This window comes from Entelurus aequoreus, linkage group LG25 (genome assembly GCF_033978785.1).
Source record: "Entelurus aequoreus isolate RoL-2023_Sb linkage group LG25, RoL_Eaeq_v1.1, whole genome shotgun sequence".
NCBI lineage: Eukaryota > Metazoa > Chordata > Actinopteri > Syngnathiformes > Syngnathidae > Entelurus > Entelurus aequoreus.
Window position 1 is genome coordinate 39,697,445 of NC_084755.1, and position 25,902 is coordinate 39,723,346.

The following is a 25,902-nucleotide window of genomic DNA, read 5'->3' on the forward strand; positions in this document are numbered from 1 at the left end:
TGTGAATGATTCCCAAAAAGTGCAGTTCCCCTTCAAAGCTTTGTAACACAAACAGATCAGTTTGCTGCATGCGGTGTTGAACAAAAGCTTGATGGATCACCCGCACTTCCAAACGGTCCTTTTCCAGCGTTGTTTCACTCGGCCAGTCTAAACATTTTCACACATTTGGAGGGGAGTTAGGTTCCGAGTGGCAGGTTTAATGCAAGAGAGGTTCTCGTGGTGATGTAGCGACAGCCATTGATCTCTGCCGAGCTTTTCTAAACAGCCGGATCAGCACCGGCACCATGACTCCAGGCCATGTACCTCTCTCCTAGTTCTGGGGTGTCCAAACTACGGCCCTTCAATCTGGTCCATGAGATGGCAGGAGTTGTATAAGCAAACTAAACTGGTCGCATATCGTATTCTAATAGCCAACAGTCTTATTGCTGCAAGTTTGTCGCCATCTAGAGACCAACAAACGTTACTCAACAATTAATTGTATTTTTATTAATTCTACTTGCAAGGAGTCACAGCTTGGGTTGTACGGTTTACCGGTACTAGTATAGTATAGTGGTACTAATGAATCAAAAACAGTACTATACTCTGTTTGAAAAGTACCGGTTTGCCATTTTTTTTTTACAGGCATGACGACGCGTCGTCACGTCATGACATTGCTGGTTTTACGAGCAGATGAGCATGTTGGGCAGCGCGCACACACAGAGTACTTACAAGCAGACACAGTGTGTAGACAGGAAAGGGAGAATGGACGCATTTTGGTGTAAAAAGTAAAGATAAAGGTGAAGTTATAACGCTGAAACACCCTCAGGAAGAGCTGCGTTAAGACATGGCTAGCTAGTTAGCGGCTAACATCCATCCGCAATGTTTTAGCTACTTCTAAATCACTAATCCACGTCTCCATGGCGACAAATAAAGTGAATTTCTTACACGTAACATTATCATTGGAGGACGAGGAATAGCTAAACATGCTTCACTACACACCATAGGAGGATACAATAGCTCACCGGCGTCACAATGTAAACAAATGCCATGGGTGGATCTACACCTGACATCCACTGTAATGATACCAAGTACAGGAGCGTATCTACTCCATACTACTATGATTACCGTACATCGATATTTTTTAGCATCACAAAATCTTGTTTTGTTTTTATTCATATTTATGTTTATAAAGTCAGTAAATACATCCCTGGACACATGAGGACTTGAATATGACCAAAGTATGATCCTGTAACTATTTGGTATCAGATCTATACCTAAATGTGTGGTATCATCCAAAACTAATGTAAAGTATCAAAGAAGAGAAGAATAAGTGATTATTACATTTGAACAGAAGTGTAGATAGAACATGTTCAAACAGAAAATAAGCAGATATTAACAGTAAATGAACAAGTAGGTTAATAATCCATTTTTACAGTTTGTCCCTCATAATGTGTACAAAATAATAGGTGTATAAATGACACAATATGTTACTGCATACGTCAGCAGACTAATTAGGAGTCTTTGTTTGTTTACTTACTACTAAAAGACAAGTTGTCTAGTATGTTCACTATTTTATTTAAGGACGAAATTACAATAATGCCATTTTTTTGTGGTCCCCTTTATTTAGAAAAGTATCGAAATATTTAATTTTAATTAGGATTGTCCCGATAGCAATATTTTGGTACTTGTACCAAAATGTATTTCGATATTTTTGGATACTTTTCGATACTTTTCTAAATAAAGCGGACCACAAAAAATGTCATTATTGTCTTTATTTGAACAAAAAATGTTAGTGTACATGAAACATATGTTTATTATTGTCATTTAGTCCTTAAATAAAATAGTGAACATACTAGACAACTTGTCTTTTAGTAGTAAGTAAACAAACAAAGACTCCTAATTAGTCTGCTGACGTATGCAGTAACATATTGTGTCATTTATACACCTATTATTTTGTACACATTATGAGGGACAAACTGTAACAATTGATTATTAATCTACTTGTTCATTTACTGTTAATATCTGCTTATTTTCTGTTTGAACATGTTCTATCTACACTTCTGTTCAAATGTAATAATCACTTATCCTTCTCTTCTTTGATACTTTACATTAGTTTTGGATGATACCACACATATACGTAGGTATCGATCCGATACCAAGTACTTACAGGATCATACATTGGTCATATTCAAAGTCCTCATGTGTCCAGGGACGTATTTACTGACTTTATAAACATAATATGAATTTTAAAAAAAGGAAAAAAGATTTTGTGAAGATAAAAAATATTGATGTAATCACAGTAGTATTGACTAGATACACTATTGTACTTGATATCATTACAGTGGAAGTCATGGCATTTGTTTACATTGTGACGCCGGTGAGCTATTGTATCCTCCTACGGTGTGTAGTGAAGCATGTTTAGCTATTCCTCGTCCTGCAGTGCATGTTTTTTTTCTGCACCATGACTAAGGAAGGTTATTTGGATTGGGTCATATAAGTAAATTGCTGTGCTGTGACTAGAGTTATCTCGATATCAATGTTTTGGTACCGGTACCAAAATGTATTTCGATACTTTTCTAAGTAAAGGGGACCACATAAAAATGTCATTATTGTCTTTATTTGAACACAAAATCTTAGGGTACATGAAACATATGTTTATTATTGTAATTTAGTCCTTAAATAAAATAGTGAACATACTAGTAAGAAACGTGCTTTGTTTGTCGCCATGGAGACGAGGATTAGTAATTTAGAAGTAGCTAAAACACTTCCTGAGGGTGTTTCAGTGTTATAACTTCACCTTTATCTTTACTTTTTACACCAAAATGCGTCCATTCTCCCTTTTCTGTCTACACACTGTGTCTGCTTGTAAGTACTCTGTGTGTGTGCGCTGCCCAACATGCTCCTCTGCTCGTAAAACCAGCAATGTCAAATTGTTTAAGCCCAATGCGCCCCCCCCCAGTCAAAAAGATTGGACACCCCTGCTGTAGAGCTTTTAGGATCAAACCCAAACATCTTTGATTGCTGCCTTTCTCCTCAGGTGACCGACACTGGCCAAGCCAACGTGGGTTAGAAAGTCCGTATTTATTGTCGAAATCAGCCAAGCGTCCCACTGTGCTGTTGTTGGACAGGAAACACAGCGCAGCGCCAACACAGCCAGGAGGAAGTGGGCTTTTATCCCCCCCGTTTCTCAACCCCGCCTTGACTAAACGTTCTTGGACGCGTGAGTTGGATTGTTGGACGCTCGTCTTTACATCTCCAATGGCAGGATGGCTCATGCTTTACTTAGTACATGAACAACTTCACCCCTCATCAGGCACAGTGTAAACATGACTCTTGGACAACCACATTATACACGTTTATTTTCCCTGTTTCCTCAAATGACTGGAACTCTTTAACGCTGCTCAATTATTTTCTCTTACAAAACGTTTTATTGCGCCATCCCCACTCTCCGCCGCGACTGTAAATAGTCTATAACAGTGTTTTTCAACCACTGTGCCGCGGCACACCAGTGTGCCGTGAGATATTGTTTGGTGTGCCAAGGAAAATTATGCAACTTCACCTAATTGGTCCTTTTGCAAATCAATAATTATAATCTGTAAATAATGTGCCGTTGCTTAGTGTCTGTGCTGTGTAGAACTCTGCAGGGTAGTCACGTAATACTCCATGTCAGTAGGTGGCAGCAGGTAGTTAATGTCATGTCTGTTCATGTTTTTGTTTTGGTCATGCGTCATGTCTGTTCATGTTTTTGTTTTGGCCATGTGTTTGTTTTTTGGACTCTTTTTAGTTCCTGGTTGCACTTCCTTGTTTGGTTTGGTTTCCATGGTCACCCATTAGTTTTCACCTGTCATGTCACGCACCTGTTCACCTGTCTTGTCACGCACCTGTTTTCACTGATCACGTCACTATTTAAATCTGTCTGTTTCTGTTGTTCGTCCTGGCGTCCGCACTTTTTCATCACCCTGATTCATGTCATGTTCACAATTCTTTACCAAGTAAGTTTTTGTTTATTATTGCCACAGTTTGTGTTTTTGTTTTATTGTTCATAGTTTTTGCCATTGTGCAAGTTTTGTTTTCATAGTCAAGTTGTTACCTCCGCTGTGAGCGCCTTTTGTTTGCTTCCTTTTTTTTGTAGTTTATTAGTGTCAAAATAAATCATGTATTTAAATTCACGCCTTGCCCGCGCCAATTTTCCTTTGCCTTCCGGAGAAGCAAAACCCAAGAACCCAGTCGTGACAGTTAATTGCTTTGTAAAAGTCGGAATGTGTCGGGTGAGACTAGGATGTTTTTTTGTGATCCCAATATGCAGACTACAGCGGGAGGCAGCGTGCAGGTAAAAAGTAGGGATGTCCGATAATATCGGCCTGCCGATATTATCGGCCGATAAATGCGTTAAAATGTAATATCGGTATCGTTTTTTTTTTATCTGTATCGTTTTTTTTTTTTTTTAATTTATTTATTAAATCAACATAAAAAACACAAGATACACTTACAATTAGTGCACCAACCCAAAAAACCTCCCTCCCCCCATTTCTTTCTGTTATCAATATTCTGGTTCCTACATTATATATCAATACAGTCTGCAAGGGATACAGTCCGTAAGCACACATGATTGTGTGTGCTGCTGCTCCACTAATAGTACTAACCTTTAACAGTTAATTTTACTCATTTTCATTAATTACTAGTTTCTATGTAACTGTTTTTATATTGTTTTACTTTCTTTTTTATTCAAGAATTTTTTTTAAATTTAGTTATCTTATTTTATTATTTAAAAAAAAAAAGTACCTTATCTTCACCATACATGGTTGTCCAATTTAGGCATAATAATGTGTTAATTCCACGACTGCATATATCGGTTGATATCGGTATCGGTTGATATCGGTATCGGTAATTAAAGAGTTGGACAATATCGGGATATCGGATATCGGCAAAAAGCCATTATCGGACATCCCTAGTAAAAAGTATGCAATGCTTAATGAAAAATTAACGAAAGGGAAAGGTAAAGGCAATGGCTATGCAAAGCGAAAGTAAAACAGAACTGGCTACAAATTAAACAGAAACAAAATGCTGGACGACAGCAAAAACTTACGGCGTCCACAAAGTGCATCCGTACATGACGTGACAATCAACAATGTCCACACAAAGAAGGATAGCAACAACTTAAATAGTCTTGCTTGCTAACACAAAGCAGATGCGGGGAATAGCGCTCAAAGGAAGACATGAAGCTGCTACAGGAAAACACCAACAAAACAGGACGGGCCACCAAAATAACAGCGCAAGACAAGAAGTAAAGCACCACACGCAGAAAAACACCAACAAACTCAAAATAAGGCACGACGACCTGGTGGAGTTTCATTTTTTCACGTTTTCTGTTGGTGGTGCGCCTCTGTATTTTTTAATGAAAAAAAAAGTGCCTTGCCTCAAAAAAGGTTGTCTATAAATGTGTCCTCAAGCACGCCTATGAAGTGAAAACCATGTCAGGTGACTACCTCTTGAAGCTCATCAAGAGTGTGCAAAGCAGTCATCAGAGCAAAGGGTGGCTATTTTGAAGAAACTAGAATATAAAACATGTTTTCAGTTATTTCACCTTTTTTTTGTTAAGTACATAACTCCACATGTGTTCATTCATAGTTTTGATGTGACAATCTACAATGTAAATAGTCACGAACATAAAGAAAACACATTGAATGAGGAGAAGGTGTGTCCAAACTCTTGGCCTGTACTGTATGTTTTTACCCCAAAAATGTTTGGAATGTGCTATAATCTAATATCTGTTGCATTACTAGATAGATACAGTTGAAACGATATATAATTGCATGCAGTACACGTATTTATTTTCTTGTCAAAATAAAAAAAGAAAGAAAGATAAACTACTTTATGGATACATATTATTTCCAGGCTTTCACGGGCCATTCAAAATGATGTCTGGCCCCCGGGCCTTGAGTTTGACACCTGTGCTCAAAATGATTGTAAATTATAGGCGTAATTCACACCCAAAAAATGCGACTTATATATGTTTGTTTCCTTCTTTATTGTGCATTTTCGGCCGGTGCGACTTATACTCCGAAAAATACGGTACACTTCTGTTAAAATGTAATAATCACTTATTCTTCTCTTCTTTGATACTTGACATTTTGGATGATACCACACATTTAGGTATGGATCCGATACCAAGTAGTTACAGGATCATACTAGGGCTGCAACAACTAATCGATTAAATCGATTAAAATCGATTATAAAAATAGTTGCCGATTAATTTAGTCATCGATTCGTTGGATCTATGCTATGCGCATGCGCAAAGGCTTTTTAAAAAAAAATAAATATTTTTTTTTATTTTTTATTTTAAATTTTTTAAATAAACCTTTATTTATAAACTGCAACATGTACAAACAGCTGAGAAACAATAATCAAAATAAGTATGGTGCCAGTATGCTGTTTTTTTCAATAAAATACTGGAAAGGATAGAAATGTAGTTTGTCTCTGTTATCCGATTATTAATCGATTAATCGAAGTAATAATCGACAGATTAATCGATTATCAAATTAATCGTTTGTTGCAGCCCTAGATCATACATTGGTCATATTCAAAGTCCTCATGTGTCCAGGGACGTATTTACTGACTTTATAAACATAATATGAATTTTAAAAAAAGGAAAAAAGATTTTGAGACGCTAAAAAATTTCGATGTAATCATAGCAGTATCGACTAGATACGCTCCTGTACTTGGTATCATTACAGTGGATGTCAGGTGTAGATCCACCCATGGCATTTGTTTACATTGTGACGCTGGTGAGTTATTGTATCCTCCTACGGTGTGTAGTGAAGCATGTTTAGCTATTCCTCATCCTCCAGTGATAATGCTACTTGTAAGAAACTTACTTTTATTTTTGGATTAGTGATTTAGAAGTAGCTAAAACACTGTGGATGGACGTTAGCCGCTAACTAGCTAGCCATGTCTTAAAGTACCTCTTCCTGAGGGTGTTTCAGTGTTATAACTTCACCTTTATCTTGACTTTTTACACCAAAATGCATCATTCTTTAGAAGCGGTATAGTACCAAATATGATTCAGTAGTATCGCGGTACTATAGTAGTACCGGTATACCGTACAACGCTGGTGTGGACAAGGCTTTAGAATGCATTTATAAGAAAGACATACCCGTATTTTCGGAGTATAAGTCGTTCCGTAGTATAAGTCGCACCGGCCGAAAATGCATAATAAAGAAGGAAAAAACATATATAAGTCGCACTGGAGTATAAGTCGCATTTTTTGGGGAAATTTATTTGATAAAAACCAACACCAAGAATAGACATTTGAAAGGCAATTTAAAATGTCTAAAGAATAGTGAACAACAGGCTGAATAAGTGTACGTTATATGAGGCATAAATAACCAACTGGTATGTTAACGTAACATATTATGGTAAGAGTCATTCAAATAACTATAACATATAGAACATGCTATACGTTTACCAAACAATCTGTCACTCCTAATCGCTAAATCCCATGAAATCTTATACGTCTAGTCTCTTACGTCAATGACATCAATAATATTATTTGATATTTTACGCTAATGTATTCATTTTAATTTCATTTCCATTTTTATTTATCTCCTTCATTGATGTGCATCTTTGATAGACAATTATAACACAATTATTCAGTTACACCGTTACACACCAATGCCTGAGAAGGAGCAGGATGAAGAAAAATCTTATATTTTCCTGCCCCTTTCAACATAATACATAGTCTTACTTAATGATATATAAACCAACAATTACATCCAAATATAACGAAAACAAAACAAAAACAAAAAAAAAACACACAAAAAAACACAAGTGCAAAACTTCATGAAGTACAAACCGAACAAAATGTAATCATTTCACACATAAGTCGCTCCTGAGTGAGTATAAGTCGCACCCCCGGCCAAACTATGAAAAAAACTCTGACTTATAGTCCGAAAAATACGGTATGTGTTCTTGTCGCTCAAAAGGATTGTAAATTATAGGCATAATTCCCCCCCAAAAATTCAAAATTCCAGTTCGCCTTGTTTGCCAAAGTGTGAAACGTGTCCTCTTCCCAGCTCACCGCTGCAAAAGACTTTGAAGTGTGTTCCACTCGACGTTTATTGGGAAACATTATTCAGGCGGTGTTTGCCAAGAAGCTTCGCATGGGAAAAGTCAATCCCGTCACAAAAGTCTGCTTAAAGACGTGCTGCAGCAGGCACACAAGAAGGAAGAAATAGTGAAATGTTAATAGGAATGGAGTTTCTCCTCTCCTACGGTCATTAAGGGTGTGGGGAAGCCGGGTAATAATGCGGTCTGTACGCTGGTGCGAGGCCCACTTCCTCATCTGTGATGTTACGGAAGGAAACGCCAGCCAACTCGAAAAGAGGGACTGATTCCTCACTCGGTCCGAGTGCTAAGATTACGTTTAATGTATGGAACATGTACAGTCAGCAGCTTGGAGACATGCGCTAGCAATTTGGAAGGTGATATTTGTGTAATAACGTCTGTTTCGAGTCCACCCGCTGACCTTCTCCCATGTGCTTCAGCGTGCGACTGCCATCCGGTCGGAGCCGCGGGGAAGACGTGCAACCAGACCACGGGCCAGTGCCCCTGCAAGGACGGAGTGGCGGGCATCACCTGTAACCGCTGTGCCAAGGGCTACCAGCAGAGTCGCTCCCCCATCGCCCCCTGCATCAGTAAGTCTGAGTGGAACTAGGTCCTCGCATGCCAGGACCAATGTGACAATGGAGTGGCTGCATGACCACTTGAATAATAGAAGTATAAGGCGCCTTTCAGGCCACTAAAAACAATCAAATCAATTGGATAAAAACAACAAAGGTTGAGAACATTTACAATGAATAAGCAGTCATGAATAGGTGTGTTTGGAGTCTTGATTTAAAGGCCTACTGAAAGCCACTACTACCAACCACGCAGTCTGATAGTTTATATATCAATGATGAAATCTTAACATTGCAACACATGCCAATACAGCCGGGTTAACTTATAAAGTGCCATTTTAAAATTCCCGCCACACTTCCGGTTGTAAAACTCCTTTGGATATGATTTATGCGCGTGACGTCACAAAAGCAACGGAAGTTGGACCCCATCGGACCCGATAGAAAAGCCTCTTGTTTTCTTTGACAAAATTCCACAGTATTCTGGACATCTGTGTTGGTGAATCTTTTGCAATTTGTTTAATGAACAATGGAGACTGCAAAGAAGAACGTTGTAGGTGGGATCGATCGGTGTCTTAGCGGCTAAGTACAATACGGTAATATCCGTGATATTTGCATTAGTGAATTTTTTTTTTAAGGGTTTGGGGAACGCGCATGCGCGAGTGAGTTGGCGGAGAACTTGAGTGTGTGTGATCGTGACTTTTGGCTAACAGCAGCTCGTGTATGTGTGTGCGTTACTTTTTGAACTACAACCAGTTACCGCTTGTTAATAAAGCGATTGAGCAATTTGTTTAATGGACACTGGAGACTGCAAATAAGAAAGTTGGAGCCGGTGGAGCAGCGGACTACAGCAACACCAACACCAGGAGGTTGTGTTGTGTTTTGAGCAGGATAGCAGACGCACTACGGTGAGTCTAGCTTTGGCTTCCAAACATTTGATCGATTGCCCGTACGTGCGTGTCGATATGTGCATGTGACGTACGTAACTTTGGGGAAATATATGTTTCTTGCCGACTCTGATGGCGGCCGGGGTGTCGTCAAAAGCGTACAACGCCCGCCGCCGCATCTAAGTTAGCTACGCAGCTAGGTTACCTTCTGTTTTTTTAGCTTCGCCAAGCTGAATATTATTAATCGTGTATTTACATGTTCATGGTTTAATAGTATTATTGATCTTCTGTCTATCCATCCAGTCAGGGTTTTTTTTAATTTAGTTTCTATCTGCATTTGAGACTGGCGCTATCGTATTGGCTACGTAGCTAGGTTAGCTTCTGTTTTTTTTTAGCTTCGCCAAGCGGAATATTTTTAATCGTGTATTTACATGTTCATGGTTTAATAGTATTTTTGATCTTCTGTCTATCCATCCAGTCAGGTTTTTTTTTAATATAGTTTCTATCTGCATTTGAGACTGCTGCTATCAAGTTGGCTACGTAGCTAGGTTAGCTTCTATTTTTTTAGCTTCGCAAAGCTGAATTATTAATCGTGTATTTACATGTTCAGTCACTGTGAATGTCCATTTTGCGTTCTCGACTCTCATTTTCAAGAGGATATAGTATCTAAAATGGTTTAAAATACAAATCCGTGATCCACAATAGAAAAAGGAGAGTGTGGAATCCAATGAGCCAGCTTGTACCTAAGTTACGGTCAGAGCAAAAAAAGATACGTCCATCGCTGCCTCTCAAGTCATTCACTGTAACGTTCCTCATCTATGAATCTTTCATCCTCGCTCAAATTAATGGGGTAATCGTCACTTTCTCGGTCCGAATCTCTCTCACTCCATTGTAAACAACGGGGAATTGTGAGCAGCACTACCGCTTGTGACGTCACGCTACTTCCGGTACAGGCAAGGCTTTTTTTTTATCAGCGAGCAAAAGTTGCGAACTTTATCGTCGATTTTCTCTACTAAATCCTTTCAGCAAAAATATGGCAATATCGCGAAATGATCAAGTATGACACAGAATGGATCTGCTATTCCCGTTTAAATTAAAAAAATTCATTTCAGTAGGCCTTTATATATATATATATATATATATATATATATATATATATATATATATATATATATATATATATATATATATATATATATATATATATATATACACACTACCATTCAAAAGTTTGGGGTCACCCAAACAATTTAGTGGAATAGCCTTCATTTCTAAGAACAAGAATAGACTGTCGAGTTTCAGATGAAAGTTCTCTTTTTCTGGCCATTTTGAGCGTTTAATTGACCCCACAAATGTGATGCTCCAGAAACTCAATCTGCTCAAAGGAAGGTCAGTTTTGTAGCTTCTGTAACGAGCTAAACTGTTTTCAGATGTGTGAACATGATTGCACAAGGGTTTTCTAATCATCAATTAGCCTTCTGAGCCAATGAGCAAACACATTGTACCATTAGAACACTGGAGTGATAGTTGCTGGAAATGGGCCTCTATACACCTATGTAGATATTGCACCAAAAAGCAGACATTTGCAGCTAGAATAGTCATTTACCACATTAGCAATGTATAGAGTGTATTTCTTTAAAGTTAAGACTAGTTTAAAGTTATCTTCATTGAAAAGTACAGTGCTTTTCCTTCAAAAATAAGCACATTTACATGTGACCCCAAACTTTTGAACGGTAGTATATATATATATATATATATATATATATATATATATATATATATATATATATATATATATATATATATATATATATATATATATATATATATATATATATATATATATATATATATATTTTTTTTTTTTTATATATATATATATATATATATATAAAAAGTTTACATACACTTGTAAAGAACATGATGTCATGGCTGTCTTGAGTTTCCAATCATTTCTACAACTCTTATTTTTTTGTGATGTAGTGATTGGAGCACATACTTGTTGCTCACTAAAAACATTCATGAAGTTTGCTTCTTTTATGAATTTATTATGGGTCTACTAGTCAAAAGTATACATACAGCAATGTTAATATTTGCTTACATGTCCCTTGGCAAGTTTACCTGCAATAAGGCGCTTTTGGTAGCCATCCACAAGCTTCTGCTGGAATTTTGGACCACTCCTCTTGACAAAATTGGTGCAGTTCAGCTAAATGTGTTGCTTTTCTGACATGGACTTGTTTCTTCAGCATTGTCCACACCTTTAAGTCAGGACTTTGGGAAGGCCATTCTAAAACCTTCATTCTAGCCTGATTTAGCATTCCTTTACCACTTTTGAGGTGTGTTTGGGGTCATTGTCCTGTTGGAACACCCAACTGCGCCCAAGACCCAACCTCCGGACTGAGGATTTTAGCTTGTCCTGAAGAATTTGGAGGTAATCCTCCTTTTTCATTGCCCCGTTTACTCTCTGTAAAGCAGCAGTTCCATTGGCAGCAAAACAGGCCCAGAGCATACCGTATTTTCCGCACCATAAGCCGCACCTAAAAAACAAAATTTTTCTCAAAAGCTGACAGTGCGGCTAATAACCCGGTGCGCCTTATATATGGATTAATATTAATATTTATTTTCATAAAGTTTAGGTCTCGCAACTACGGTGAACAGCCGCCATCTTTTTTCCCCGTAGAAGAGGAAGCGCTTCTTCTTCTACGGTAAGCAACCGCCCCCATAGAAGAGGAAGCGCTTCTTCTTCTACTGTAACTAACCGCCAAGGTGAGCACCCGCCCCCGTAGAAGAAGAAGCGCGCGGATATTACGTTTCATTTCATTTGTGTGTTTCTGTAAAGACCACAAAATGTCTCCTACTAAGAGACACGCGTACAAGGTTCCACTGACTTTTGACATTCCTGTGAACCGCACTGTGGATACAACGGGAACACGTACGGTGAATATCCGTTAGCTTGCCATGCTAACGGCCAGAAACTTCCACCCATGGTGATATTCAAAAGGAAGACCTTGCCAAAAGAGAACTTTCCAGCCGGCGTCATCATAAAAGCTAACTCAAAGGGATGGATGGATGAAGAAAAGATGAGCGAAGAGACCGGGTGACTTTTTTCACGCAGCTACGTTCCTGTTGATCTACGACTGCATGCGCGTCCACATCATAGATGGTGTCAAAAAACAAGCGAAGCACACCGAAGAAGAAGAATTTGAGGGATTTGTGGATGAGTAATAACTTCAGAAAGTGAGCTTTAAATGTTTATTTTGTGTGTTGTGTGACACTAACGTATGAGCAACGTTGAGTTATTGATGTTGCTATTGCTCTGCACTATTTTGAGTGTTACTATTTTTGTGATTGCACATTTGCACATTACATTTTGGGAGTGAACAGAGTTGTTAGAACGCTGGTTTGTAATATATTATTAAAGTTTGACTGACCTATCTGACTGTTTTGACGACATTCCCTTTAGCGTAGCGTAGGTGCGGCTAATAACACGGGGCGGCTAATAGGTAAACAAAGTTTTGAAATATGCCATTCATTGAAGGTGCGGCTTACAACACGGGGCGGCTTATGGTGCGGAAAATACGGTAATACTACCACCACCATGCTTGACGGTAGGTGTGGTGTTCCTGCGGTTAAAGGCCTCACCTTTTCTCCTCCAAACATATTGCTGGGTATTGTGGCCAAACAGCTCCATTTTTGTTTCATCTGACCACAGAACTTTCCTCCAGAAGGTCTTATCTTTGTCCATGTGATGTCAGATGAAACAAAAATGGAGCTGTTTGGCCACAATACCCAGCAATATGTTTGGAGGAGAAAAGGTGAGGCCTTTAATCCCAGGAACACCGTAAAGCATGGTGGCGGTATTATGCTCTGGGCCTTTTTTGCTGTCAATGGAACTGCTGCTTTAAATAGGACAATGAAAAAGGAAGATTACCTCCAAATTCTTCAGGACAAGCTAAAATCCTCAGTCCGGAGGTTGGGTCTTGGGCACAGTTGGGTGTTCCAACAGGACAATGACCCCAAACACACCTCAAAAGTGGTAAAGGAATGGCTAAATCAGGCTAGAATGAAGGTTTTAGAATGGCCTTCCCAAAGTCCTGACTTAAACGTGTGGACAATGCTGAAGAAACAAGTCCATGTCAGAAAAGGAACACATTTAGCTGAACTGCACCAATTTTGTGGTCCAAAATTCCAGCAGAAGCTTGTGGATGGCTACCAAAAGCGCCTTATTGCAGGTAAACTTGCCAAGGGACATGTAAGCAAATATTAACATTGCTGTATGTATACTTTTGACTAGTAGACCCATAATAAATTCATAAAAGAAGCAAACTTCATGAATGTTTTTAGTGAGCAACAAGTATGTGCTCCAATCACTACATCACAAAAAAATAAGAGTTGTAGAAATGATTGGAAACTCAAGACAACCATGACATCATGTTCTTTACAAGTGTATGTAAACTTTTGTTTGATAAGGAGTTATCGAGTTTGAGCCTATTATCGAATCCTCTTATCGAACCGATTCCTTATCGATTCTCTTATGGAGTCCAGATAGGTTGTTGTATATGGAAAAAAACACACAATATTTGGTTTAACAAAAGCTCACTTTTATTATATAATAAAAAAATAAAATCTAATAAATAAATAAATATTGACTGTTACCCACCTAAAAAAATAAAATAAAATAAATAAATATTGACTGTTGTTACCCAAAGTATGTTAAGTGGGATTTTTAAGAAAAACAAATATATACAGTAACACAAAAACAAGCTGTCTCTGTGATCACTATAGGTGTATAAATAATAATATAGTGTTAAATAAAATCAGTCCCTTGGGCACAAAACTGAAAATAATACAGCTCTCCAAAAAGTGCACTTCTGCTGCTATTGGAACATAACTGTTTGTTATGATGCTTTGACAACTGCGGCTTTTGCCGCAGTTGCCGTGGTTAAATTCGAACCCTGGGCTGAGCGGCTGAAAGCTCGGGCACCCATGGTGGACAGTTTATATAAGGGGACAATGGATGAAGAGGATCTTAGGGAACGTGAGGGCGTGGCGACAGGGAGCAGGTCAGAGAGACGGAGAAAGGTTATGGATAGCTTTGAAAGTGAGGAGAATTATTTCAAATTGGATACGGTGTTTGTTGGGTAGCCAATGGAGTTCTTGACATGAAGCCACACACAACTGCTCTCTTGAATATCCACAACACAATGCGGCAATAGAAAAAAGCAGACAAAAGGCTCATCAATTTTCTACCTTTCTTTTACTTTTCAATCGGGGTTCAATTAGAGATCAGTCTCTTTTACATATTTTAGAAAACCACCTCCTACTTCAATCCCATTGTTTATTTCCCTTGATTTTTACATAGCCACGACAAAGAACACGATTAAAAACCAAGAATTCCTTGATTCCTCGTTTGAGCTTTGACATCTGCGCTCCATCAAGCTGAGAAGACAGGACAACACTGTTAGTCCATGTTGTTTTTAGATCATGTTCCATTATTCGGGTTGGAAAACACCCTGACTAAACAACATGTTAGCGCTCACCTAACTTGGCCTTATGTGCCTTCTGCGTGGTTAACGGTCTCACCATAAATCCACACATGGCTTCCAAAGGAATGATGGCTGATATATTTATTGGCTGTATCTGCTGGCTGCAGAGTCCAGACCCTGACTAATAAACACCAGTGTCACACAGAGACAGAAATTTCATTTTTTTTTTTTATCAAAAAGCTCTCCTTATCGGGCTGGTATTAGAAAGATAACAGTTCTATCTTTAGAGCCGACAGGAAGGAACGAGTAGAAGAAGAGGTATTTGTTACCTTGCACTTCATGAAGATTAGCGATGATGTTTGATAAGAAATTATCGAGTTCGAGCCTATTATCGAATCCTCTTATCGAACCGATTCCTTATCGATTCTCTTATCGAATCCAGATAGGTTGTTGTATATGGAAAAAAACACAATATTTAGTTTAACAAAAGCTCACTTTTATTTTATAAGAAAAAAATAAAATAAAATAAATAAATAAATATTGACTGTTACCCCCCTAAAAAAATAAAAAAAATAAATATTGACTGTTGTTACCCAAAGTATATTAAGTGGGATTTTTCAGAAAAACAAATATATACAGTAACACAAAAACAAGCTGTCTCTGTGATCACTATAGGTGTATAAATAATAATATAGTGTTAAATAAAATCAGTCCCTTGGGCACAAAACTGAAAATAATACAGCTCTCCAAAAAGTGCACTTCTGCTGCTATTGGAACATACTAACTACACACACAGGCAGACAGCTAACAAACAATCCAAGACGTCTAATAAAGTTCCAAAGCAGATTAATCCATTTAGGCTCTTTATTGTTGTTGATCTTGCTTTGTCTTTTCCTATCTTTACTTTTGTCTTGCACTGGAGTGTTGTTGTTTTTTTTAAACTGAAATACACACAATGACAAATGTATAAGCTATGTGATCCAACTAACATACTGAAATGTAATACACAATATGTAAATATTAGCTTCACACAAATATACAGTACTATCATCAAACAAATACTTCTGAGTGTTGAAACTATTTCGATGGTGGAAATACACGACTGGCAGCCATTTTAAGTCCTCAAATCATCCATTGAAACAGTGCACAAAAATCGTTTTTCAATAAACATCTTGGTTTTAAATTTAACCACTTTCCACCTTAATATTGAGTTACATAAACAAGTTAAACAGTTTACTTACAGACTTATCTTTTCCAAGGCTTGTAAGAGCTAACACAACTTGTCTACTTCTCAATTGTCTCATGAATTTAACTGACTCGCCAACCCGGAAGTGGCCAGACTAATGACACGTAGTATTTTTATATCGCCACAAGGTGTCAGTAAGAGTCTACAATCAAATGGGCATAACATTGCCCATTTGGGATTAGTTCCCAGGGATTCGAATAAAGAACTAACTGTTTTTCTTTACTATAGTGGTCTCGATAACGGGTACCGGTTCTCAAAACGGGATTCGAGTCCGAGGACTCGGTTCTTTTCTTATCGAACAACCGGGAAAATCGGTTTCGAGCATCATCCCTAATGAAGATATCTATTGGTAGTGATATGATTAAGTAAATCCGGTAAATTTCCGGAAACTTTTTGGAAATTTACCACGGGAAGTTAAGCTTGGGAAGCTTGGAAATTTTGACAATTTTTTGATTATTCAAAGTTGGACACCGTCCATCTTATTCTGTAGAATCAGACGAGAAGCTTGTAAAACACAAATGCAATGCTACACACAGATATAAATAGTCAGCTAAACGATTGGAGTAGTCTTTAAAAATATTTTACTGATAGACAAATGAATAGAAATAGGCTAGAATGCTAGATGAATAAATGAACGGTCAATCAGCATGCTAAATAAATCAAACTATAACCTACATTCTTGTATGACAACAGAATGGCTAGCAGAACAGAAGGAAACTACACCTTTTGATTTAGTATTTGCTAGTTGAACTTTACACATCACAAAAAAGGTCAATTCGGATCGCTAAAGTTGTTAGCATAAATGAATGAGATTTAACACAGAGAAAATTTGCATCACGGCTAATATTAGAATATATTTTGGGTTCATTATGAGACTGGTGGTGGTACATAAACCTAGCTAGCTAGAGATATTGGCCCCAAAATCATTGAACAAGTACAGGAACAGCTAGCTAGCTTGAGTGTAAGTCTGCTGGAGTAGTCTACAGTCATACAGTAACAAGCAATTACACCTCTATTACACTTGAATACCATAGATCAAATATATTTACCCCATCAACACTTACCTGACTAGATGAAGTCCTTGGGCTCAAATACTAGTGTGGCCTCAATAGCCCTGCTGTAGTGTGGAGCATGCTGGGAATTATCTGGGCATGTGATGGAGGAATGCACAGTGCAGGGTTGAAATTCAACTAAATGTGCATTAAATCAGGTTGTTTTAGCTAATAATCATGCTGCAAGATCTAGCATGTTGCATTCAATGTTTATTCCCATTAATTCACGTTAATTCCCATGCAAAGTTTCCAACTTTGAATATTCCCGGAATTTTGCAACCCTAGTAGTGATATGATTGAGCGATAAGTCCATCTTTGACTTGGCGTTGCGCTTGTACAACATACCGCAATCAAGAGAGAGCGCTACACCACTCTTCTCATAACAGATGTTTAAGCATCAGCTTTCATTAGCATCACGTCACATTCCATCCTGTCCTTCCTTCTCCCAGGTATGTTGCACATCAACCCAGACCTAAGTTACAAAACACATGTTGCTATCATTTCTTCAATGACCATTCATGTCTCTTTTCCTGTCTTCCCCGCAGAGATTCCAGTGGCGTCTCCGACGGCAACTTACAGCAGCTACGACGAGACATCGGGTCAGTAACAAGCATTCAACTCATATCTGTGTTTCTGCAAGGGATGGGCTTGCAAACAAAGAAGACCTTTTGAGTCTTCCCATTTTTTTTCTAGAGATGTGACGATTGATTTGCCGCTGATCTGTATCGGCCAATTTTTGTGAAAAAGTATGCGGTCGCCATTGTAAGGAGGTTCATTTGTGTCTTTATTTACTGAATTTATGTAACCGATTTTTTTTGCGTTTTAATTTTGTGAACTGAATTTCTTCACATCAAATTATGCTGACAATTTGATTGAAAAGAAAGTGTTTTAAAGTCAATGTATAAACATTCAGTGTAAAAAAAATTCAGTGTATAAAAATTCAGTGTAAAAAAAATCATTTTAAAAAAAGATGTATAAAAATTTAGTTTAAAAAAATTCAGTGTAAAATAAATGATGCGTAAAAAACAGTGTATAAAGATTTATTGTATAACAATTCAGCCAATAAAAATTGACTGTATAAAATTGTGTAAAGAAAAAAAATCGGTTTAAATTTTTTTAAATAAAAATTCAGTGTCAAAAAAATTCAGTGTAAAATAAATTCAGTGTAAAAAAAACTGAAATTGAGTGTAAAAAAAATTATTTGTAAAATAAAAAAGTGTATAAAAATTCAACGTATAAGAATTCAGTCTATAGAAATTGACTGTATAAAAATTGTGTGATAAAAAGTGAGTATAAAAAGTATAAAAACAATTCAGTGCTGAAAAAGTAAGTGTAAAAAAAAAATTATGTGTAAAATAAATTCAGTGTAAATAAAAAATAAAATTAACTGTAACAAGTTTAGTGTAAAAAATGTGTGTAAAAAAAAAATCGGTTTAAATTTTTTTTTTATAAAAATTAAATGTCAAAAAAATTCTGTGTAAAATAAATTCAGTGTAAAAAAACAGTGTATACAAGTTCAGTGTATAACAATCCATCCATCCATTTTCTACCGCTTGTCCCTTTTGGGGTTGCGGGGGGTCGCTGGAGCCTATCTCAGCTACATTCAGGCGGAAGGCGGGGTACATCCTGGACAAGTCGCCACCTCATCACAGTGATATAACAATTCAGTCTATAAAAATTGACTGTATAAGAAATTGAGTGTAAAAAAAAAAAGTTTAGTAAAAAAAAAACAGTGTATAAAAATTCAACGCATAAGAATTCAGTCTATTGAAATTGACTGTATAAAAATTGTGTGATAAAAAGTGAGTATAAAAAAATTCAGTGCTGAAAAATTAAGTGTAAAAAAAAATTCAGTGTAAAATAAATTCAGTGTAAAAAAAACAGTGTATAAAAATTCAGTGTATAACAATTCAGTCTATAAAAATTGACTGTATACAAAATTGAGGGTAAAAAAAATTCAGTGTATTAAAAACCCAGTGTATAAAAATTCAGTGTATAACAATTCAGTCTATGAAAAGTTTGAAAAAAACTGTATAACAATTGAGTTTAAAATAAATTCAGTGTATAAAAATATATATTTCATGTTCAAATTGAGAAACTTAATTTTTTTTGCAAATAATCATTAACTTAGAATTTAATGGCAGCAACATATAGCAAAACAATTGTCACAGGCATTTTTACCACTGTGTTACATGGCCTTTCCTTTTTACAACAATTTTTGAAGCTTTTCAGGTGGAATTCTTTCCCATTCTTGCTTGATGTACATCTTAAGTTGTTCAACAGTCCGGGGTCTCCGTTGTGGTATTTTACGCTTCATAATGCGCCACACATTTTCAATGGGAGACAGGTCTGGACTACAGGCAGGCCTGTCTAGTACCCGCACTCTTTTACTATGAAGCCACGCTGATGTAACACGTGGCTTGGCATTGTCTTGCTGAAATAAGCAGGGGCGTCCATGATAACGTTGCTTGGATGGCAACATATGTTGCTCCAAAAGCTGTATGTACCTTTCAGCATTAATGGTGCCTTCACAGATGTGTAAGTTACCCATGTCTTGGCCACTAATACACCCCCATACCATCACACATGCTGCCTTTTACACTTTCACCCTAGAACAATCCGGATGGTTCTTTTCCTCTTTGGTCCAGAGGACACGACGTCCACAGTTTCCAAAAACAACTTGAAATGTGGACTCGTTAGACCACAGAACACTTTTCCACTTTGCATCAGTCCATCTTAGATGAGCTCGGGCACAGCGAAGCCGGCGGCGTTTCTGGGTCCATCCATCCATCGATTGGCAACACTAAATAGGCCCTAGTATGCGAATGTGAGTGTGAATGTTGTCTGTCTATCTGTGTTGGCCCTGGAATGAGGTGGTGACTTGTCCAGCGTGTACCCCGCCTTCCGCCCGAATGCAGCTGAGATAGGCTCCAGCACCCCACCGCGATCCCCCATAAGGGACAAGCGGTAGTAAATGGATGCATAGTAGAGTTTTAACTTGCACTTACAGATGTAGCGACCAACTGTAGTTACTGACAGTGGTTTTCTGAAGTCTTTCTGAGCCCGTGTGGTGATATCCTTTACACATTAATGTGGCTTTTTGATGCAGTACCGCCTGAGGGATCCAAGGCGTGTAATATCATGGCTTACGTGCAGTGATTTCTCCAGATTGTCTGAACCTTTTGATGATATTACGGAGCGTAGATGGTGAAATCCCTAAATTCCTTGTTGAGAAATGTTGTTCTTCAACAATTTGCTCAGGCATTTGTTGACAAAGTGGTGACCCTCGCCCCGTCCTTGTTTGTGAATGACTGAGCATTTCATGGAAGCTGCTTTTATACCCAATCATGGCACCCACCTGTTCCCAATTAGCCTGTTCACCTGTGGGATGTTCCAAATAAGTCTTTGATGAGCAGTGGTTAGAGTGTCCGCCCTGAGATCGGTAGGTTGGAGTTCAAATCCCAGCCGAGTCATACCAAAGACTATAAAAATGGGACCCATAACCTCCCTGCTTGGCACTCAGCAACAAAGGGTTGGAGTTGGGGGTTAAATCACCAAAAATGATTCCCGGGCGCGGCGCTGCTGCTGCCCACTGCTCCCGAAGGGGATGGGACAAATGCAGAGGACAAATTTCACCACATCTAGTGTGTGTGTGACAATCATTAGTACTTTAATCTTTAATCTTAATTCCTCAACTGTCTCACTCTTTTTTGTCACTTGTGCCAGCTTTTTTGAAACGTGTTGCAGGCATCAAATTCCAAATGAGCTAATATTTGGGAAAAATAACAAAGTTTCTCAGTGTGAACATGAAATATCTTGTCTTTGCAGTCTATTCAATTGAATATAAGTTGAAAAGAATTTGTTGTATTCTCTTTTTATTTACCATTTACACAACGTGACAACTTCACTGCTTTTGGCTTTTGTACATTCCTCCATAAAATAAATAAACAGCTGTGATCAGTTTCTATATTACTTAAAGTAAAATTGGTTTTGTTTAATAGAATTCTAGCCAAACATGTAATAAAGTCAAATACGAATAAGACATCAACTATATGATTTGTCTGAGTGGATGGACAGGACAGATTGAAAAAAAAAATATATATATATATATTTTTTTGGATCGATTAAGAATTATTACAAATAAGAATCGCATTTTATCTAAAATTATTGTTTTTTTGACACTTTTATTCTGTAACCCAATGTCTTCCTGTTCCGACCATGCCTTGTTTTGCCATGTTGTCCAGGCAAGTTGTATGTCAATGTTTGCATCTCCATACTTGGCATCCCTCCATTGAGGTCCTCTGCTGATGTAAACTCCAGATAGTTTTTTATTCATTGCTCCCCGCGGCATCTTTGCTTGTATTCCCAGTCTCACCCACTAATCTGATTACATGCTTCGTTTGCAGCAGTTTGTATTTCAATCAAGGCTGGCAGCAACGCCATTGTTGGTTTGCGCCGACAAGAGTCTCCGTGTTGGACATGAGACCACGCCGTTTACCCCTCGCATTTTTGGAGTGTGTCCCTTCACGGGTGATTAGGCACACCACCTCTCGGAACTTGTTGTTTGGCGTGTCTCCTGAATTAATATCGAATAAGTCGAGTCATTTCTGAGTGTGAAGTTTGGGGCTCTTTACAATTTATTTAGCGATTTATGACCTTATAAAGAAAAAATACAACTTAGCTGTTACATTTTATTTTAGTTCGATTAGAACTACCGTAATTTCCGGACTATAAGACGCACTTAAAATCCTTTTTTCTTTCTCAAAACTCGACAGTGCGCCTTATAACCTAATGTACGGAATAATTTTGGTTGTGCTTACCGACTTTGAAACTATTTTATTTGCTACGTGGTGAAATGAAAAGTGCGACCAGTAGATGGCAGTCACACATAGTAGATACATGTAGACTGCAATATGATTGCAGTCACACATAAGAGATACGTTTAGACTGCAATATGATGGCAGTCACACATAAGAGATACGTGTAGACTGCAATATCATGGCAGACACACATAAGAGATACGTGTAGACTGCAATATGATGGCAGTCGCACATAAGAGATACATGTAGCCTGCACTATGATGGCAGTCACACATCAGAGATACGTGTAGACTGCAATATAATGGCAGTCACACATAAGAGATACATGTGGACTGCAATATGATGGCAATCACACATAAGAGATACATGTGGACTGCAATATGATGGCAGTCAGACATAAGAGATGCATGTAGACTGCACTATGATGGCAGTCACACATAAGAGATACATGTGGACTGCAATATGATGGCAGTCAGACATAAGAGATACATGTAGACTGCACTATGATGGCAGTCACACATAAGAGATACATGTGGACTGCAATATGATGGCAGTCACACATAAGAGATACATGTAGACTGCAATATGATGGCAGTCACACATAAGAGATATGTGTAGACTGCAATATGATGGCAGTCACACATAAGAGATACATGTGGACTGCAATATGATGGCAGTCACACAAGAGATATGTGTAGACTGCAATATGATGGCAGTCACACGTACGAGATACGTGTAGACTGCACTATGATGGCAGTCACACAAGAGATACGTGTAGACTGCACTATGATGGCAGTTACATAAGAGATACGTGTAGACTGCACTGTGATGGCAGTCACACATAAGAGGTACGTGTAGACTGCACTGTGATGGTAGTCAGACATAAGAGATACGTGTAGACTGCACTATGATGGCAGTCGCACATACGAGATACGTGTAGACTGCACTATGATGGCAGTCACACGAGATACGTGTAGACTGCACTGTGATGGCAGTCACACATAAGAGATACGTGTAGACTGCACTGTGATGGCAGTCACACATAAGAGATATGTGTGGACTGCACTATGATGGCAGTCACACATAAGAGATACGTGTAGACTGCAATATCATGGCAGTCACACATAAGAGATATGTGTGGACTGCACTATGATGGCAGTCACACATAAGAGATACATGTAGACTGCAATGTGATGGGAGTCACACATAAGAGATACGTGTAGACTGCAATATCATGGCAGACACACATAAGAGATATGTGTGGACTGCACTATGATGGCAGTCACACATAAGAGATACGTGTAGACTGCACTATGATGGCAGTCACACATAAGAGATACGTGTAGACTGCAATATCATGGCAGACACACATAAGAGATACATGTAGGCTGCAATATGACTCAAGTAAACAACACCAAAATGTTATATGTTCCATTGAAAATATAGAACATTACACACGGCGCTCAAAAATCTACCAAATGTTTTAGCACGGTTTTGGTAAGCTATGAAGCCACACCGCTTGATGGATTGTACTGTGCTTCAACATAGGAGTATTATTATGGTGTGTGTGTATAAGGTAAGACATATTATCTGGCGTTTTGTTTCGCAATAATATGCAAAAGCAACTTTTCTTACCTTCTGGTACCTGCTGATGTGTATTTGGGATCTGCATAAATCCTGAAAATCTGCGCGCGTCCGCCTTTGTAGTCGGTGCCGACACCGTAGTCGATAAGCTTCTTCTTTTTCTCTATCTTCTTGTTATGTGACATTCATCCTCCACTGTTGCCATTTCTAATATAAAGTAGTGTAAAGTTCTTACTTATATCTGTCAGTAAACTCACCATGAAAGCACTAAAACATATCGGTGTAGTGAGTTTACATTATTCACCCAAGGAACTTTAGTTATTAGAGAGTTCCGGTCGGACGTTTTTTCACGGGACACATTTCCGGCGTTGTTGTTGCACTAGTGAGTCTTATATTTGAAAAAACATCGAAAATAGACAATACATCAGCAGTGCGCCTTATAATCCGGTGCGCCCTGTGGTCCGTAAAATACGGTACTTGGGAAAAATTTACTCTCCGTTTTTTAACAAAATGCGCACCGTCGATTTTGTATAAAACTGTCGATTTTTGAGAAAATGAAATGATTTTAAGTGCGCCTTATCGTCCGAAAAACACGGTACAACTGTCGAAAAATATCACCTTTACGATAATTAGGACAAAAATTTAACTTTTTTCAAGAAAAAAATGCAAATGTATTCTCTTCTTGTATGACTATATAAAAAATGTTTTTAAATTAAATTTATATTTATTTGTTTTACTTTATGACGTTTATTTAACAGAAATATTTAAATTCGGTCTGTGTAGCTTCCGTCCATTCTATATCAAAACACAAATTTCGGGACATTTTTTCTATTTTTATTTCTGAAACAAAAGTTGAACAACTATTTAATGACACTTTTTTAAAACAACATTAGAACTCCTGCTGAACAAAGATGTTAGCGCTATGCTAAAAACATGCTAAACGCAAAGGAATAGTTAAAATACTGCTTCCGGTTCAATTTGTCGTCACACAGATAAACAAGCATTTTTGCATTTTGGATGACCATAAATCAGATTTTTGTGTGTAACTGGAAAAATAAAAACCCATAAAAGGAAAATGGCACAAATCCTATTTTATGGCAATATTTCAATGAACATCAACCCTTTTTTTGTTTGTTTTAAAATCTGCCTTATATAATAAAAATTGGGGAAAAACGGCCCTAATTTACTTCTTTGATTTGCGTTTCAGAATTGGAAGTAGAATGAACGGAAGGTACTCGGACCTAATTCCCGAGCAAATACTGCTTTTCTTGATTGAATACAACGTGATTTCGGTCAAATACGGGTGTTTGAAAAATAAAATAAATTCTAAAAATAAATAAATAAAAAAACCTCTAAATAAAGTACTATGTAATTAAAAAAAACTTTTTTTTTAACGATAATTTATTTTTAAAAAATTCCGACTTTAATCCTGTAAGATTATTTTCTGTACAACTTCATTCTTATGACTGTGGAAGACTTGATCCCTACCCGTTCCACAGATACCACGTCACAGGAGCCAGGCGTGCCATTTTAACAGAGTTTTATTGTCCATGTATTTTCAAGCACAATCTTTTCAGAAGATTTTTCTCTCCAGTCTCTCTCACCACCTCCTCCTCCGCTGCCGCTCACTGTTAAAGACAGCAGATGATTAGATCACCACGTACCACTTGTGAAATCTAATCACCTGCCAGCTGTGTCTCGCCGTCCAGCACATGCCCCGCCCCTAGCCGATGGTGCTCCGCCCTCAACACCATTGACAGAGGCGGTGACCTTTGCTCCTGCAGGCGCGCTGATCGCACTTTCCCTCCACGATGACATTCCAAAGTCATTCTTATTGTACAAACCCCGTTTCCATATGAGTTGGGAAATGGTGTTAGATGTAAATATAAACGGAATACAATGATTTGTAAATCCTTTTCAAGCCATATTCAGTTGAATATGCTACAAAGACAACATATTTGATGTTCAAACTGATAAACTTTTCTTTTTTTTTTAAATAATCATTAACTTTAGAATTTGATGGCAGCAACACGTGACAAAGAAGTTGGGAAAGGTGGCAATAAATACTGATAAAGTTGAGGAATGCTCATCAAACACTTATTTGGAACATCCCGCAGGTGAACAGGCAAATTGGGAACAGGTGGGTGCCATGATTGGGTATAAAAGTAGATTCCAT

At 37.8% G+C, this 25,902-nt stretch overlaps 1 protein-coding gene across 1 annotated transcript in view; it reads left to right on the forward strand.

Moving 5' to 3' along the window:
• LOC133642373 (netrin-1-like) overlaps positions 1–25,902 on the forward strand; it is a 141,810-nt gene that overhangs the window by 84,909 nt on the left and 30,999 nt on the right. Inside the window, exons 3-4 of the mRNA XM_062036521.1 lie at positions 8,523–8,672; positions 17,868–17,921. Of these exons, the coding sequence (XP_061892505.1) occupies positions 8,523–8,672; positions 17,868–17,921 (204 nt within the window). The remainder of the gene's footprint in view (positions 1–8,522; positions 8,673–17,867; positions 17,922–25,902) is intronic.